General features: G+C 51.9%; 1 protein-coding gene across 4 annotated transcripts in view; it reads left to right on the top strand.

Moving 5' to 3' along the window:
* Positions 1-14518: 14518 nt before the first annotated feature.
* Positions 14519-16806, top strand: part of SORCS2 (sortilin related VPS10 domain containing receptor 2) — a 548409-nt gene continuing 546121 nt past the window's right edge. For all 4 annotated transcript variants that reach the window (XM_054485673.2, XM_054485672.2, XM_063663495.1 and 1 more), the window contains exon 1: positions 14519-15065. In XM_054485673.2, the coding sequence (XP_054341648.1) occupies positions 14580-15065 (486 nt within the window). In that variant the 5' untranslated portion in view covers positions 14519-14579. The remainder of the gene's footprint in view (positions 15066-16806) is intronic.

Below are 16806 nucleotides of genomic sequence, written 5' to 3'. Positions count from 1 at the left end.
TGGCCTAATATTTAGCATTTCTAATGCTTTTAATTTCTTCTTGTGAATTTAAGTTTCCGTCCATCTGCTATCATTTCCTTTCAGCCTCATGGGCTTCCTTTGGTATTTCTTGAAAGGCAAGCCTGCTAGCAATGAATTCCAACAATATTTGTTTATCTGAGAATGTCTTTATTTCACTTTTGTTTTTGGAGGATAGTTTCGCTGGATATAGAATGATTGGATGACTTTTTTTTTTTTTTTTTTTTGCATTTTGAATATGTCATTCTACTGCCTTCTGCCCTCTGCTTTTTTCTGTGATGAGAAGTCAGCTGCTTATCACATTGTTGTCCCCTAATACACGATGAGTTGTTTTTATCTTGCTTCCTTCACAATTTTCTCTTTATCTTTTAGCCATTTGATTATGATGTGTCTAGGTGTATATCTCTATGTATTTAACCTATTTGGGGTTGTTAAGATTTTTCAAATGTTTGGATTAAAGTTTTTCATCTGTTTTGGAAACATTTTGGCCATTATTCCTTCAAGTATTTTTTGTAGCCCGTTTCTCTCTCTCCTCTCCTCTGGAACTCCTGTTAAATGCATATTGACATGCTTGATGTTCTACAGGCTGTTGAGGCTCTATTAATTTTTCTTCACCCTTTTGTTCTCTTTGTTCTTCATATTCACTAATTTTTATTGCTCTGTTTTCATGCTCGCTGATTCTTCTACTATCTCAAATCTGCCAGTGAGCCCTTCTGGTGAATTTTTCCCATTAGTGTACTCTTCAACTCTGGAATTTGCATTTGGTTGAGCCCTTCTGGTGAATTTTTCCCATTAGTGTACTCTTCAACTCTGGAATTTGCATTTGGTTTGAAAATATTATTTCTACCCCTTTGTTCATATTCTCTATTTATTGATTTATTATTGTTGGACTTTCTGTTAATTATTTGATTATGTTTATAATAGTTGCTTTGAAGTTTTTCACTACCAAATCTAACTTCTGGAGACCCTCAGAGACTACTTTTCCCTCCTTCTGACCCCTGGGGTCATATATTCCTATTTTTTTGCATTTCTTTTTTTTGTTGTTGTTGAAAACTGGAAATTTTAGGTAACATATTATATCAATTTTGGATTTTGATTTTCCCCAAGAAGGTTGTTACTGTTTGTTGCTTGTTCATTTGTTTAGTAACTTGCCTGTGCTAAATCTAGGAAATTCATTTTCCTTGCTGTGTATAGCTGCTGATGCTCAGATTAAAAAAATATATATATTTCTGGCTGGGTGTGGTGGCTTACACCTGTAATCCCAGCACTTTGGGAGGCCAAGGTGGGCAGATCATTTGAGGTCAGGAGTTCTAGACCAGCCTGGCCAACATGGTGAAACCCCCTGTCTACTAAAAATACAAAAATTAGCTGGGCGTGGTGGCACGCGCCTGTAGTCCCAGCTCCTTGGGAGGCTGAGGCAGCAGAATCGCTTGAACCAGGAGATGGAGGTTGCAGTGAGCCAAGATCGTGCCATTGCACTCCAGCCTGGTGACAGAGTGAGGTTCCATCTCTCTTTCTCTCTCTCTCTCTCTATATATATACACACATATATATACATATATATACACATATATACATATATACACATATATACACATATATACATATATACATATATACACATATATACACATATATACATATATACATATATACACATATATACACATATATACATATATACACATATACACATATATACATATATACACATAAATACATATATACACACATATATATACACATATATGTATATACACACATATATACACATATATGTATATACACACATATATATACATATATGTATATACACACATATATATACACATATATGTATATACACACACATATATACACATATATACACACACACACACACACATATATATATCTTTATTTTTTTTTAAAGCCTGGCTTTTGTGCCCCTGTGTGTCCATAGTATAGATGTCAGCCAGTGTTTGATCAGAGGTTATTCTCAAACACCTCAAGCTAATAAGACTTCTATATTCTGTTAAAGACCTGTACACACGTAGGGGAGCACATTCATAATGCTGGCCGTTTCCAAGTCTGCCTGGCTTTTACTTTTTACTAGGCTGTTCATGTTTCCTGTGTGTGTGCACGTGGCCTTAGGGTCAGCTAGCTAGAAATCATGGCTGGCTTGGATCCTTTCCAGTCTCCATTATGTATAGACACAGCCCCAGCCATTCCACACAGCCTGTCAGATTGCCACTTTTGCTGACAATGCCATTAGGCATGAGCATTACCCATTGCTCCAAATTGTGTGATTCCTGTCAACTGTGGCCCACCAGCTGCTGGTCCTCAGGGCCTGTCCTGCCCTAAAGAATCTCTAAGTCTATCCAGCTGGGAGGGCAGTATGGGAGCAGCCCTGGGCCAGAATTTTACAAACTCCCACTGTTTCTAACTGAAATTCAGCAGTTTTCAAGAATAAGCACTTCTCAGATTGGTGCATGCTTTTGGATGATTTTCAGAGTGTGGAAATGGCTGGTCTTTTTTGGTCAATTTTGTGCAGCTGTATAATTGACTTTTGGGGAGAGGATTTGTCAACCTCCTTGCTTGGCCATAGCTGGGAGTCCAAAAGTACATTCCTGATTGGAAAATGCGGTGGGCAAGATGAATGTCCTTGGCAGGATAGGGTAGGGGAAAAGTGGTTGGATATGAGGCTGAAAAGGTTGCCTGGGGCTGGATGAAACCTCATTTAGTAGAGGAGAAAAGAGGTAGCACCCTTGGGGAAAGGGATTTTCCCAAGTTCTCAAACCTCAGTCAATGGAGAGATGACACTGGAACCTAGATCTCCTGACTCCCAATCAATTGCTTCCCCCTCCATCTACCAAACTGCATTAGTATTGTAGTTTAGAAGTCCACATCCAGTTTTCAGTATGACAGGCACATCCATCCATCCATCCATCCATCCATCCATCCATCCATCCATCCACTCACCCACCCATCCATCCATCCACCCATCCATCCATCCACCCATCCATCCATCCATCCATCCATCCACCTAACCACCCATTCATCCATCCATCCATCCATCCATCCATCCATCCCTCCCTCCCTCCCTCCCTCCATGCATCCATCCACCCATTCATCCATCCATCTACCCATCCATCCATCCATCCATCCACCCACCCAGTCATCCATCCATCCATCCATCCATCCATCTATGCATCCCTGCCTCCCTCCATGCATCCGTCCACCCATTCATCCATCCATCTACCCATCCATCCATCCATCCATCCATCCATCCATCCATCCATCCACCCACCCACTCATCCATCCATCCATCCGTCCATCCATCCATCCATCCATCCATCTATGCATCCGTCCCTACCTCCCTCCCTCCATGCATCCATCCACTCATTCATCCATCCATCTACCCATCCATCCATCCATCCATCCATCCACCCACCCACTCATCCATTCATCTATCCATCCATTAATCCACCTACCCACCCATCCATTCATCCATCCATCCATCCATCCATCCATCCATCTATACAGCCCTCCCTCCCTCCATGCATCCACCCACCCATCCATCCATCCATCCATCCATCCATCCATCCATCCATCCATCCACCTACCCACCCATTCATCCATCCATCCATCTATCCATCCATCCATCCCTCCCTCCCTCCCTCCCTCCCTCCCTCCATGCATCCATCCACCCATTCATCCATCCATCTACCCATCCATCCATCCATCCATCCATCCACCCACCCACCCACTCATCCATTCATCCATCCATCCATCCATCCATCCATCCATCCATCCATCCATCCATCCATCCTATGCATCCCTCCCTCCCTCCCTCCATGCATCCATCCACCCATTCATCCATCCATCTACCCATCCATCCATCCATCCATCCATCCATCCACCCACCCACCCACTCATCCATTCATCCATCCATCCATCCATCCATCCATGCATCCATCCAACAAATACTGACTGAGTTCCCACTGTGTGCCCAGCATTGCATGCAGCTCTGGCAATACAGAGGTAAATGAAAACTGACACAGTCCCAGGGCTTATGACCCTTATAGTCTTAGACTGGGGACACTTCAGTTGCCAGAAATGGCCTCGCAAGAGCTGGTTTGAAGAAATGTCTCATGCTGATTTGTTAGTGTTGATTAAGGTTATAGCCCTTTCCAGGGAAAACAGTGAGTTTTAATTGACTCCCAAGCTGAAATGTCTCAAACCATGATTTTCAACCAAAATTTTCTTTGTGAAAAATTGCAAATGTGCAACACATTTAAATAAAAAATCAATTTCATAGTCAAGAGTTTGGTAGCAAAAATATTGATTTCCAAAATGAATCTCAAGGGCAAGAATACCATGAAGTCTCTTTCAAAATGTCTGTTCAACTTGAGGGCTTTGAAAATCTCTCCTTCAGGGAAATCTATCATCATGAGGCCATTGGCCCTTCATGGTGCGAATGCCATGGAGTGGCCTGATACTTAAACACTTGCCAATTACTGCTAGCTTCCTAGGCGATGCCAAGCAACCATATGGAAACTGAAAAATTCAGCAAAAATCTGGATGCCTTTTCTATATGATAACAAATAATCAGATATTTGGAAACAGATTTTTTTAAACTAAATCTTGACTCATCCTCTGGAAATTTCTAAATACAACCTCAGAGGAAGTTATGGTGTTACCCATTTTATCCCGTCCTTCTCTGTTTTCTTCCTGGGTGATCTCATTCAATAATCATGCCCAAATCTGTATCCCAAGCCCTTAAAATCTCCTGGTCACCATTTCCACAGGTCTCCCAAGCTTCCCTGATAGCAAGGCAACACTTTAGGCAAATTCGTTCAGATGAATAAATTCTTCCCTCTCTCTACCTTCTGCCTTACTCAGCACATATTTCCATAATGGTCTGTGGTCGCTAGGGCTCACCAAATGTCCAAGTGCTCCCACATCTCCCAGCCTTGCTTGTAGGTAGAGGCCATGAACCTGAGTCTGGCCACTGGGATGTGAGGGATGGAGCGACTTCTAGGACCCATCCTTATAAAACATCGTGTGTGATTCTCTAGCTCTTTCTTCTCCTGTTATGTGACTTTAGAGGCCTCTTGTTCCAGATTGCAAAGCTACGGGATGGAGGAGGCCACCTGACTTTGCATTTGCATCAGACTTTGTGAATGAGTGAAATGAACCTTGCTTGGGTTACACCACTGATATTTAGGGTTAATCTGTTACTGCAGCCCAGCCTGGCCTATCCTGACTCATACCTCCAGGATGTCCCACAGACACCTCAGAGGCCACATGCTCAAAGTTGCACCAGGCACTTTCTCCTTTACGTGTTCCTGACCTAGGGAAGTGGCATCATTGTTCCTCCTACCACTTTCTGGTTGTGTTTGGCTCCTCCGTTTCTCACTTTGCACAAGAGGTGGTTCTGGGGACCCACCTCTATCTCTTCCTCTCCACACCTCCCCATGGCCTCCCAGCTTTCAGAAGCTGCCAGCATTAACTTTTAAAAACACAAACCTGACCATTCCATTCCTTTTTCTTAAAATCCCTAGAAGGTCCTCTGAACTCAGAATAAAGCACAAACCCTTTAGCACCCAAGACCTGTAGCCTTTTGGCCTATCTCGCTCCAGTCTCATGGCCATGGCTGTGCCCTGCACGGTGGGGCTACTTGCTACTCCTGGTGTGGACCACGTGACTTTATGCCTTTGTCCCTGTGTGTGCTGCACTCTCTGTTTCACCTCACCTGGGTTCCTACTCACCATCCAAGACCTGCTGCAATGTATTTTTCTCTGATGCCAACATGTCAGGCGAATAAATTCTTCCCTCTGTCTTCCTTCTACCATACTCAGCACATATTTCCGTAATGGCCTATGTTCTCTGGGGTGTAACTAGCTGTTAAGCAGAAATAAAAACCACAGGGTCAAAGAGTTGAGGGACAATGGAATTAATCAAAGTCAAACAGGTTTTTAAATTGCAGAACTTTGCAGGCCTTAATATGCAAAGTCACATGACTCTGTAAAAGGTATGATGGAGCCCATGGTCATTCCTAACACAGCACATTTCTAGAGAGCACCTGCTAAGGCTAACATTCCATGAAAGTCCTAAAGTAACCCACCCTCTCACTTGACAGAAGGGGAAACTGAGGCCCGGAGGACACAGCTGGGAGTGGCCAAGTGGAGACAGCTGGGAGAGTGGGTGAGGAGGTGAAGTGTGCTGGCCAGGGGGCTGCTCTTCTGGCAGGTGAGGGACTCAGTGCTCAGCCCCCAGCCTTGGGGAGCATTTGCCTTGTGAATGAATATGCACTGTACCCCACCTAGGCATTTCGGGGGGCTGGACAGAGACTTCAGAATAGACCGTCATGGACTGTCATCACATAGATGAGGTTGTGTGATGCAACAGGGATTTACTGTGGGTTGTCTCATCATAGGTCCATGTGAAGACCCCCTCTGCAGCATACAACACAGTCAATGCCTTCCGGGTGTTCTGAGCATTAAATAGACCCTCATTTATCTGCATGGCAACCTACAAACCCAGGTACTATCATCATTCTCATTGAACAGATGAGGAAACTGAGGCACAGAGACATTCAGTGATTTGTTTCCTGCAGGGCCAGGACCTGAGTTCAGCCTCTCTCTCAACCATCACTGTGAGCTCATTTTTTAAAAAAATAAATACTTATGACACACTGACTGTGATGGGTGCTTTTGCCTATAGAACAACCACTTTGTAGGCAGGCGTCATTACTGCCCTCACTGCCCCCTCTGCTATGGTTGAATGATAGTGTCCCCTCCAAAATTCATGCTGAAATGCAATCCCCAACGCAAGGCAAAGTGGCCTTTGGGAGGCGATGATAATGGAATTAGCACTCTTATTAAGGCTCGAAGTGGAAAGGCGTACTCTCTTGCCCTTCCAACCTTTCCCTCTCTTCTGCCAAGTGAGGACACTATGTTTGTCCCTCAAGAGAGCACCATCCTGGAAGCAGGAAGCAGCCCTCATCAGACATCAGTCCTGCTGGCACCTCGATCTTGGACTTCCCAGCCCCCAGAACCATGAGAAATAAATTTCTGGGTGTTTTTTTTCAGATAGGGTCTCACTCTCTAGCCCAGGTTGGAGCGCAGTGGCACAATCATGGCTCATTGCAGCCTCAACCTCCCAGGCTCAAGGAGATCCTCCTGCTTCAGCCTCATGAAGCTGGAACTACAGGCATGCACCACCATGCCTGGCTAATTTTTTAAAAATATTTTATATTTAAAAATATAAAATGGGGCCTTGCCATGTTGCCTAGGCTGGTCTTGAATTCCTAGGCTAAAGTGATCCTCCCACCTCAGCCTCCCAAAATGCTAGGATTACAAGCATGAGCCACTGCACCTGGCCTGTTCTTTATAAATTACCCAGTCTGTGGTATTTTGTTGCAGCTCTTATAGCCGCCTCTAGGCAGGTGTTGTTATCTCCTCTCAGGACCACCTGGAAGGGTGTAGTCAGCACTCTCATCCTGAAGATTTGCCCCTTTCAGCCATGGGCCACTTTCTCAGACCTCCCCCAGTGCCCATCAGGAGAGGACCATGTGTGGTCCAGGCTCCAACGTGCTGAGGGTTTCCTCTAAGCAAGAGCATACTCCTGCCCGGTGAGAATAGGAATGTCCGATTGGTGGGAGGAGAATAAATCACTCCCCACCTCCAACCTACATTGGCCAGAGCTGGCCCCTGCTCTCTGTTCCCATGGCACTTTATATGTGTGCATAGAGAGCCAGGGAGCAGTGGGGTTCAGGGTTGGCTCATGCTACGTGCTGCAGAGCTGGTGGGGCACAGTCTCCCCAGGTGTTGGTGGAGTTAATAATTATCCTAGGCCTGTGGGGTGGGGTGAGGATTGATGCATGAGAAAGTTGAGGTGGGGGCCCTGGCATGGAGCAGGGCTCAGGCCGCTCATCACCCAGGCCCACGTCAGCCCTCAGGAGCCTGTGGGTGTACAGGGGAAGCTCAGGGGTTCTTCAGCCAGAGGGACAGGTTCAGGGCCTGCTGATGCCCCTTGCTGGTTTTGGGACCTTGAGAAAGTCCCCTTGCCTTTTGGTGCTGTGCCTCGGTTTCTTCTTCTATAAGAAGGAGGTGATGATGCAACCCACCCACCCAGCCCCCTCCCCCCCTCATCGAGGTAGCAGGTGAGCTAGCACCCTGGCAGCGGGAGCGGAGCTGGCTCCTGGTGGGCCCATGCTGGAGAGGCATTGCCATCTCTGCTGCCCCCCTGTGGCGTCATCATATCGACCTGCCAGTCCCCCTCACCTGATGTTAATCTCCCAGAGGATGGGGACTGGTTCTGATCACCTCCTGGCTTCCAAGTGCCTGCCACAGGACCTGGGACCCCTGACGCCTTAGTGGACGCTGGGCAGACCTGGGGAGGCTTGGTGTTCACTACCTGCTGCCATGTGCTGCACTCTGCCGCCTTGCGGCTCTCTCTCCATTTCTTCAAAGGCCCCTGTGCCGTCTGTCTCCAGGTGTTTGCACCGGCTGGTTTGCAACCCCCTCCACCATCTCTTCCCTAATTCCTTAAACACTGTCTGTCCTTCTAGGTTCAGCTTCCGAGGCGACTTTTTTGGGGAAGCTTCCAAAGACCGTCTAGGTTACTCATGCCTCTCTGTGGTCCTGCTGCCTGCAATCCCATTTCGGGGTGCCTGTCCAGCTGGAGGCTGCTAGTGCTGCTTCTCCTTGCCTTTTGTCTGTGTCCCCACCACGGCGTGAGTCCATGAGGGCAGGGATCTGGTCGAGTTTGTTCCCTGCCATCTTCCCAGGGCCTAGAACAGTGCCAGGCTCATAGGTGCTCAGTAAATATTTAGTGACTGGAATAAAGGAACCAACCCTTTTGCGGTGCATTAACTGTCCCTCTCACACATCAGGGGTCCGGCTGGTCCATAGAGACGATGTCCAAGGGATAAGAACTCCTTGCCGCCATTAAAATGCAACAACCCCTCTAATAAGAACTGCTGAGCCTTCCCCCGTCTGCCCTCCGTCTTCTGGTTGGACACAGCCAATAGCCTCTTCTGTTTCCCTGTGGGTGCCTTTCCTTCCACCACATGTGGATACACTACCCTTCGGTCTCCACATCAGACTTTTGCTCCTGGCCTGAGTTAAAGTCCCGACCCGCCAAATCCACTGTCTGGCTCTGTTTCCCCTGACAACCTGATAACGAGATTGTCAGCTTGATCCTTCTCGCTCAAAGCTATCCCCTCTCACCTCTTGCTGTTTGCTAAAAGTCATTAGGAGATTTCTCTGCAGGTCATTACTCTCCTCCTGCCCTGACAGCAGGTACAAAACTTCTGAATCTTGCTCAGGGCTGGCCCAGGGGCTTCCCCTCTGGGGAGTCCAGCAAATCACCAGCCTGTCCCTGCAGCGCTCCCTCCTGCCGGGTTCACGGCATTTCCAGTGAGCCTCATCATGGATCCTTGACATCTCTGAGGCGGGCCCCGCTTAGGGAGCTGCACAATTGGAGCTTTGTCACATTTATAAAGATAAATTAAAATATTATCACTAGAGACTGTCAATAATTTAGGAAAGCCTGGGACTTTTAATGAGCAAGTGGTATGATTAAAAGTCGGAAACACAAAGTATCTCTTCTTTTTGGATTAGGAGGCTTGCTGTGGAATGGGGAGGCCAGTGTGGTTCTTGAAGCCAAGAGGCTTGGACTGGGGCTCACCTGGCCCCACCAGGTTTTGGAGTCCTACTATGTGTTGGGCGTTTGCATTTCTTCTCTCATGAATCCTGATGAAAAGCCATGCCATGGGGCAGCATGCCCTGCTGGTCGCACATTGGCATCACGTGGGGAAGTTTAGAGAAGATGGAATAACGGGGCTCCACCCCCACCGAGCCTGAGGCAGAAGTGGACCCAGGAAGCAGGATTTTTCTAAATCTCCTCACATGATTCTGATGAGCAGCCTGGGTCTGGAGCCACAGGGTTAGCACTGTGCTTCTCAAACTTGGGGGTGTGCCAGAAGCACAGCAGCGCAGGTTAAAACAGATGCCTGGGCCCTACCCCAGAGTTTCTGGTCTGGGTAGGGCCCAGGACTCAGCATGTCGAATCAGTTCTCATTAAGGTAGATGGTGCTGGTCCCATTTCTCAGGTAGGCAATTTGAGAAAGAGAGAGGTGAGGGTAAAGCTGAAGGGCCTCACAGCCAGCACATGGGAGAGGGAGCTTTGAATCCTCGAGGTAATTTATTCAATCCCTTTGTGCCTTCACCTTCTCCATCTTTAACTTGGGGAAAATAATACCTACTTTATATAGGTGTTGTGAAGTTCAGTGAGTCCTTCCTTCCAGAACAGTGCCTAGCCCATGGTGGGTGTTCAGTAGCATTTATGATCATTGCTGTCTGTATTACCTGGCAGGATAGTTGAAGGGTGTCCTCCGGGCAGCCTTCCTCCCTCAGCCCCAGACAGCAGCTCTCCCTTCCCTTAGCTCCAGGCACCTCTGTGGGAGCACCTGTTTCCCTAATGTCACTCTCTGTTCACCTGTGTGCCTCCCCCATCAGGTTGTGAAGTCTCCAAGAGCAGGCATCAGGTATGATTCAGGCTAGAGCCCAGTGCCCAGCCTGGAGCTGGGAGAAGGGAAGGAGATGAGAGAGCAAGGCGGGGCGTGCTGAGGGTCCTCGCGTTGTGAACAATTGTTAGGTTTCTTAGCCCTGGACAGCGTTTACTATTGACCTGATGCACCTGAGTGTTGGATGCTGAGCCCAAGTATCTGCACGTGGCCCTGTCAGTCTTGCAGCGCCTGTGGGATCCTCACAAACAGCGCCTGCATTAGCCACTCATGCCCCCATGCCTTCTGAGCCTTTAGCTTCCTCAGTGAGTACTGCTGACACTAACACTGTGGCTTCTGAAGACGTCCCGTGTGCTCTTCTTCCATCAGGGCATGTCGGGAGGGGTAAACCAGCTCTCCTTTGCTGTCTACACTCCCCCACGTCTTTCCCCGGCACCGGAGCCCCTGAGTCCCTGAGTCCCTGATGTGGCTCACTAAGGAGGGTGAGTGCAAGGCAGGTAGGAGGCACCTGGGAGTGGCAGATGGGTCCCTGCAGGTTTCCCTCCATTCTCTCCTCTGCTGCCTGCCAGCTCCTAGCCACCATGGCCTCTCTCTGGACCTGGGAGGAGTAGCCTCCTAAGTGGCTTCGTATGCCTGTCCTCACCGTGGCCAGAATGATGGCTGTAAACATGCTCATAACCTCAGCCCACTGCTTAAAGCACCCCAGCGACTTTCCATCCGACTGTGAGTACAAATGAAGCCCTGCGCCTGCTCCTCCCTGAACACACCAGCTCCAGCACTGGGGTCGCCATCCTGGCTCTTCCTGCGATGCCTGGGTGGGTCCTCGATCCTCAGCTCAATGTCACTTCCTAAGAGAGCAGGGCTTCCCTGACCCCTGAGCACCCCTACCTCTTCTCGGATGGCCGCACTGTTCTCTCCTGGGCACTTAGTTCTAGCTGAAGTTAGTTTTCCCCACTAGGACAGAGGCTCCTTGTGAGCGTGGGAACCTTGTCTGTCTCCCTCACCACTGTATCTGCGTGTCCAGCAGGTGGGGACTGAGTGGTCTGGGGCAGTCAAAGTGGCTCTGAGCTCAGATCCGCAGAAGAGGAGAATCAGCCTTGCTCTTTCCAATGTCTTGCAGCCTCATTAGGGCAGAGGCAGTGATAGTTCTGGAAAGATCAGTAGCTAGGTGTCAAGCCAACTGCATTCCAGCTCAGGACCCTCTCCCCAATTTGTTGGGGACTTAACGTGACTGACCAAGTCACTCAGTGACTGAGCCTCCCTTGAGTTGAAGGATGGTGGTGGTGAGCTCATTTTGCTGCCCTGCCTGGCTAGGCAGCCCGAGTCTGAGCCCCATAGATGTAAGGTGCCTGAGAGCCCGGAACACACAGATGACAAATGCACCATGGCAAATGCGCAGATGACAAGCAACTTGAGGTGGTGTAAAGAGTGCCACCTCAGGGTTAGAACACCTGGGTTGGAGTCTGGCCTCTGACACACACTGCCCAGGTGACCTTGTGTAGTCAAGGAATGTCTCTGGGTCTGTTTCCTCCTCTGTAAAATGGGGACAGTGACACCTGCTCCAGCCTGGTCGTGAGAATGAGATATGATGGCCTGCAACAGCAGCCCCCAGAGCAGAGTGCCCATTGTCCTCTCAAGCCCCGGGGAAAGTGCCCAGCACATGGTGAGTGCTTAATAACTAACACTGTCAAGTTTCTCCCTCCCTCCCTCCCTTCCTTCCCTTCTCTCTCTCTTTCTCTTTCTTTCTTTCTTTCTCGCTTTCTCTTTCTTTCTTTCTCGCTTTCTTTTTCTTCCTTTCTTTCTCTCTTTTCTTTCTCCCCTTCCTTCCTTTCTTTCTCCCTTCCTTTCTTTCCTTCTCACTTCCTTCCTTTCCTTCCTTTCCCTCCCTCCTTCCCTTCCTTCCTCTCTTTCTTTCTTGCTTTCTTTCTCTTTCTTTCTCTCTCTTTTCTCTTTTCTGTCTTTCTCCCCTTCCTTCCTTTCTTTCTTACTTCCTTCCTGTCCTTCCTTTCTTTCCTTCTCTCCCTCCCTCCCTACCTCCCTCTCCTTCCTTCCTTCTTTCTTTCCTTCTCCCACACTGGAGTGCTGCGGTATGATCTCGGCTCACCGCAGCCTTGACCTCCTGGGCTAAAGCGATCCTTTAACCTCAGCTTCCCAAGTAGTTTGGACCACACCCAGTTAATATTTTAATTTTTTTTTTATAGAGATGGGGTCTCACTACATTGCCCAGGCTGGTCTCTGACTCCTGGCCTCAAGCATTCCTCCCAGCTTGGCCCCCCACAGTGTTGGGATTACAAGTGTGAGCCACTGCACCCAGCCAAGTTTCTTGAGGATAGTACTTGGAGGCCTTCTTTATTTAAAACAAAACAAAACCAGTTAACACTGAGAGAGACCCCAGAGACTGTGCAGCCTCTTCCTTTACAGTTGGCAAAACGGAGGCTTGGGAGTTTGGGGAAGGTCCCATGGTGGTTCCTGTCTAAACTGGGGTGGAACTGAACCATCTCGTCTCTGACTCCATGTGCAGTGCTCTCCTGCCAGCCACGGTCTGCAGCCCTCTTTTGGTCCCCCACTTTTCCTCATCTCCCCTCCCCTCCACCCTTCACTGACCCCACTCTGTTCTTCTCTGCTTCCTGTGTGAGACCAGATGTTCCCACAGCTGCAGAGTCCTCGCTTCCCTCTTCCCATTGGGTCTGAACCTGACAGGTTCAGGATTTACATGGTGGGGTGAGAGGGGAGGGTACATTCAGAGTGTGGGGCCTTCTTAGGCATCTGGCCAGACCTCCTCCTCCCCAACTCCCAGTGCTGGGCACAGCGTGAACGCAGGTAGCCTGTGCCCAGTGCTTTGGATATGATTTCCTGGGGAGGGAGCTGGGTGCTCCAATTCTCTGGGAGCCAGAGGGAACCCCCAATTCTCCATCTTTCCCAAATGTTCGAGGCCTTGCCCCTCTGCCCCAGTAGGCTCTCTCTGGAGCCAAGGGACCCAGCTGGGAGGTGGGGTATGACTGGGACCCCGGCCCAAGGGCTCCTATCTGGCATGGGGCCTCTGGGGGAAGGCCAGGGGCAGGGTGGCCCTGGCCTGGCAGAGGCTCTGACCTTGGCCTTGCCTCGGGAAGCGCCTGCCGTGCTTGTTCCTGGAGGCCCATCTGACACTCAGGGTGGGTGCTCTGTGAAGTCATTTTTATCGCTACTGAACTAAAGTGGCCACGGGACCTTGGGTGGGGACTTGCTGTGCTCCGAGCCTCAGTTTCCACATTCCTCACTGCGCCTGCCAGGTCCCTAGGACCTTGCCCCCTGCCCACTCCCCACGCCTCCCCACGCAGGGGCTTGTCCTGTTCAGGGTAGCTCCCTCGTGGCCCCTGGGTTGGGAGATGAAGCCACTGCACGTCCCGATGTCTGAGCCAGAGGCCTGGCTGTCCTTGGGGCAGTTCTGCTGAGGACACCTTAGGGGCCTCTGTACTGCCCCCATCACCCCGCTCCGGCCGCCTAGCAGGTCTCCCCAGGGACCTTCATGGACCTCAGCCCCTCTCCACTGCCACCTCTTCAGAGGCCGCTTGAGGAGAACCCTTTATAATCTGCGCCGGGAGCCCTGGTACTAGCTCAGAGTTCTTTTGCCTATAAATGTGTCCTCTTGGGTTGGTCTGTCTCCCTCAGGCTGTCAGCTCCCGGACGGGGACCTGGCTGTTCCCAGCGGGAGCCCAGAGCCCCAGAACCGTGGTTGGACCTGGAGAGAAGGAGGGAGGACGGGAAGGAGGACGGGAGGAACCACCGAGCTGGGAAGGGGATTCTGGTCTGGAGGTGGGGCCGCGCTCCGGTACCCCGGGCTTCCCACGAGTGTCTGGGCGGCGGGCCGGCCGGCAGGTGGCGGTGCGCGCTCGGCGTCGCGGGTGGCGCCGGGGCCGCCGAGTCCCCTCCTCCCGCCGCTCCCTCCCCTCGCCGGCTCCTTTCTCCGCGCTCTCGCTCGCGCTCCCCAGCGCCCTCCTGCTCTCCCGGCCGCGGTCCCCTCGTCCGCGCCGCCCCGCCACCGGCTCCGCTGCCGCCCCTGGCGACCATGGCGCACCGGGGGCCCTCGCGCGCCCCGAAGGGCCCCGGCCCCACCGCCCGAGCCCCGAGCCCCGGGGCTCCGCCGCCGCCGCGCTCGCCGCGCTCGCGGCCGTTCCTGCTGCTGCTGCTGCTGCTGCTGCTGGGCGCCTGCGGGGCGGCGGGGCGCTCCCCCGAGCCCGGGCGCCTGGGTCCTCACGCCCAACTGACCCGGGTGCCGCGGAGCCCTCCCGCGGGGCGAGCGGAGCCCAGTGGTGGCGAGGACCGACAGGCGCGCGGCACGGAGCCAGGCGCCCCGGGTCTGAGTCCCGGTCCCGTTCCGGGTCCCGGCGAGGACGGCGCCCCCGCCGCGGGCTACCGGCGCTGGGAGCGGGCGGCGCCGCTGGCCGGAGTGGCTTCGCGGGCGCAGGTCTCGCTCATCAGCACGTCGTTCGTGCTCAAGGGGGACGCGACGCACAACCAGGCGATGGTGCACTGGACGGGCGAGAACAGCAGCGTAAGTGACCTCCACGCGCTCGCCGCGGCCCCTACCCGGGACACCGCGGGACACCCCGGCGGGACCGCCACGGCCCCCACCCCAGATCCCCACTGTCATCAGGGGCGTTCTTGGCGACTTGGGCACTTGGGCCACCTCGGCCGCGCCCCTACTGGCCTCTGGTCACTGGTTACTTGGGGAGAGGTCCTCAGATTCGTACGCTTGTCTCACCGCAGGGGACATTCCCACAGATTTCAGGATCCTGGGCCACCTCCGATACTCCCACACTGCCCTCCAGGTCTTGGGTTACGGAGGAGGTCCCCAGAGGCTTCGGGAGCTTGCAGGTCCTTGACAGTCACCCCAGCTCAGCGCTGCCTCCCTTGCCCCCAGACTCCACCAGCTGAGAGTCGCGTTCTGGGACTTTGGGCTCCGGGACCCTTCCCTCCCTGGTCTACCAGGGACTCCGCGTGGTGCCTCTGCAGGCTCCGGCACTTCCCCGGTCAGCTCGAATCCTATTCTGGGACTCTGGGATTTCTGGGTTACCCCTCTCCCCGGGGTACTCTAGTGCGACCCGCGGCTGTCTTGAGCTCCTGCTGCCGGTCGCCCCGCCTGGATGCACTGGGACCCGCGTACCCCCTTGGGTTCATCCCCACACTGTGCTGGGGACCTGTGTGGCGCTGGCACGGCAAACTCCCTGCCCTCCCCCCACCTTCCCGGCTACTCTGGCTTTGCTCCAGCTGGAAGTTTGCCACCTCTGTTGGGGACCTCCTGTTCCTCCACCCACAGCCTGGGGCTCCCACCCTTCCCAGATCGTGCCTCCTCTGGCCTTTGGTGGTGCGTGCAGGAGGCAGAGGGTCCCTTTAGATTATTCCCCTGGGGGCTGCCTCAGTCTCACTCCCCACTTCCCCCTACCCCCCGCAAAAGGGCCAAGGGCCACTCTGAAGTCACCCTGGGGCAGCCCCTGGTGGGACTTTAGTTTTGCAGGTTCCAGAGAAGGATTGGGGTAGGGAGGTGGCAGCCATGAATCCCCAGAGGAGGGTACATTTGTATGGGGAGGGGAGATGGAAGCTTCCCCTCATTTCTGTGACTTGCTGTCTCCTGGGGTCCCCTAGGAGACCTCTTCTCGCTTCCAAAAGGGCCAGGGTTCCTATATGCACTGGCAGTGGCATGGGTGGGGAGCACTGGCCTCTGGAGCCAGGAAAGGGCATAATCTGGGCGGTCACTTGTGCCCATCTCCTCTGTCCAGCTTCGCTGGGCTACTCCCAGGCAGCTGTGATTTGTGCTAGAGGAGGGATGAGGTGGGCAGATGAATATGTCGGTGCAGGGGTAGGGGCAGCACTGAATGAATTTAGTCAGCCTAGAGCCCAGCTCCCCAACCAGCCAGCATCTATCAAGGTACAGGTGCCAAGTGTCTGGTCTTGGGTCATTCGTGGCATCTCCAGCCTGACTAGCAGCCCTTCGAGGGGAGAGCTGGCTCCCTGGGTGCAGTGGGCCAGCAGGGGGCAGTCAGGGTGCCGGCTGGGGTACCTTGCAGAGGTGGCAGGTGCCACCTCCCTAGAAGAGCCCTGGGAGTGTTCTCTCCATCTGCACCTTGAGAGAGGGGTCTGATGCCAGGTACTTGTGAACAAACGGTGTCTGCTGTACCATAAGCTCTAACTCAGGTGGAAAGGTAACCCAGAAACTGAGAGCTCAAAGGACCAAATAAACACAAAAAGCAAATCCTGCAGGGCCAGAAAGCTCTAATCCCCTACCCCATCTGCCG

This window comes from Pongo pygmaeus, chromosome 3 (genome assembly GCF_028885625.2).
Source record: "Pongo pygmaeus isolate AG05252 chromosome 3, NHGRI_mPonPyg2-v2.0_pri, whole genome shotgun sequence".
Taxonomy (NCBI): Eukaryota; Metazoa; Chordata; class Mammalia; order Primates; family Hominidae; genus Pongo; species Pongo pygmaeus.
Note: the sequence above shows the minus strand (reverse complement) of the source record. Positions and strands in the feature narration are given on the sequence as shown.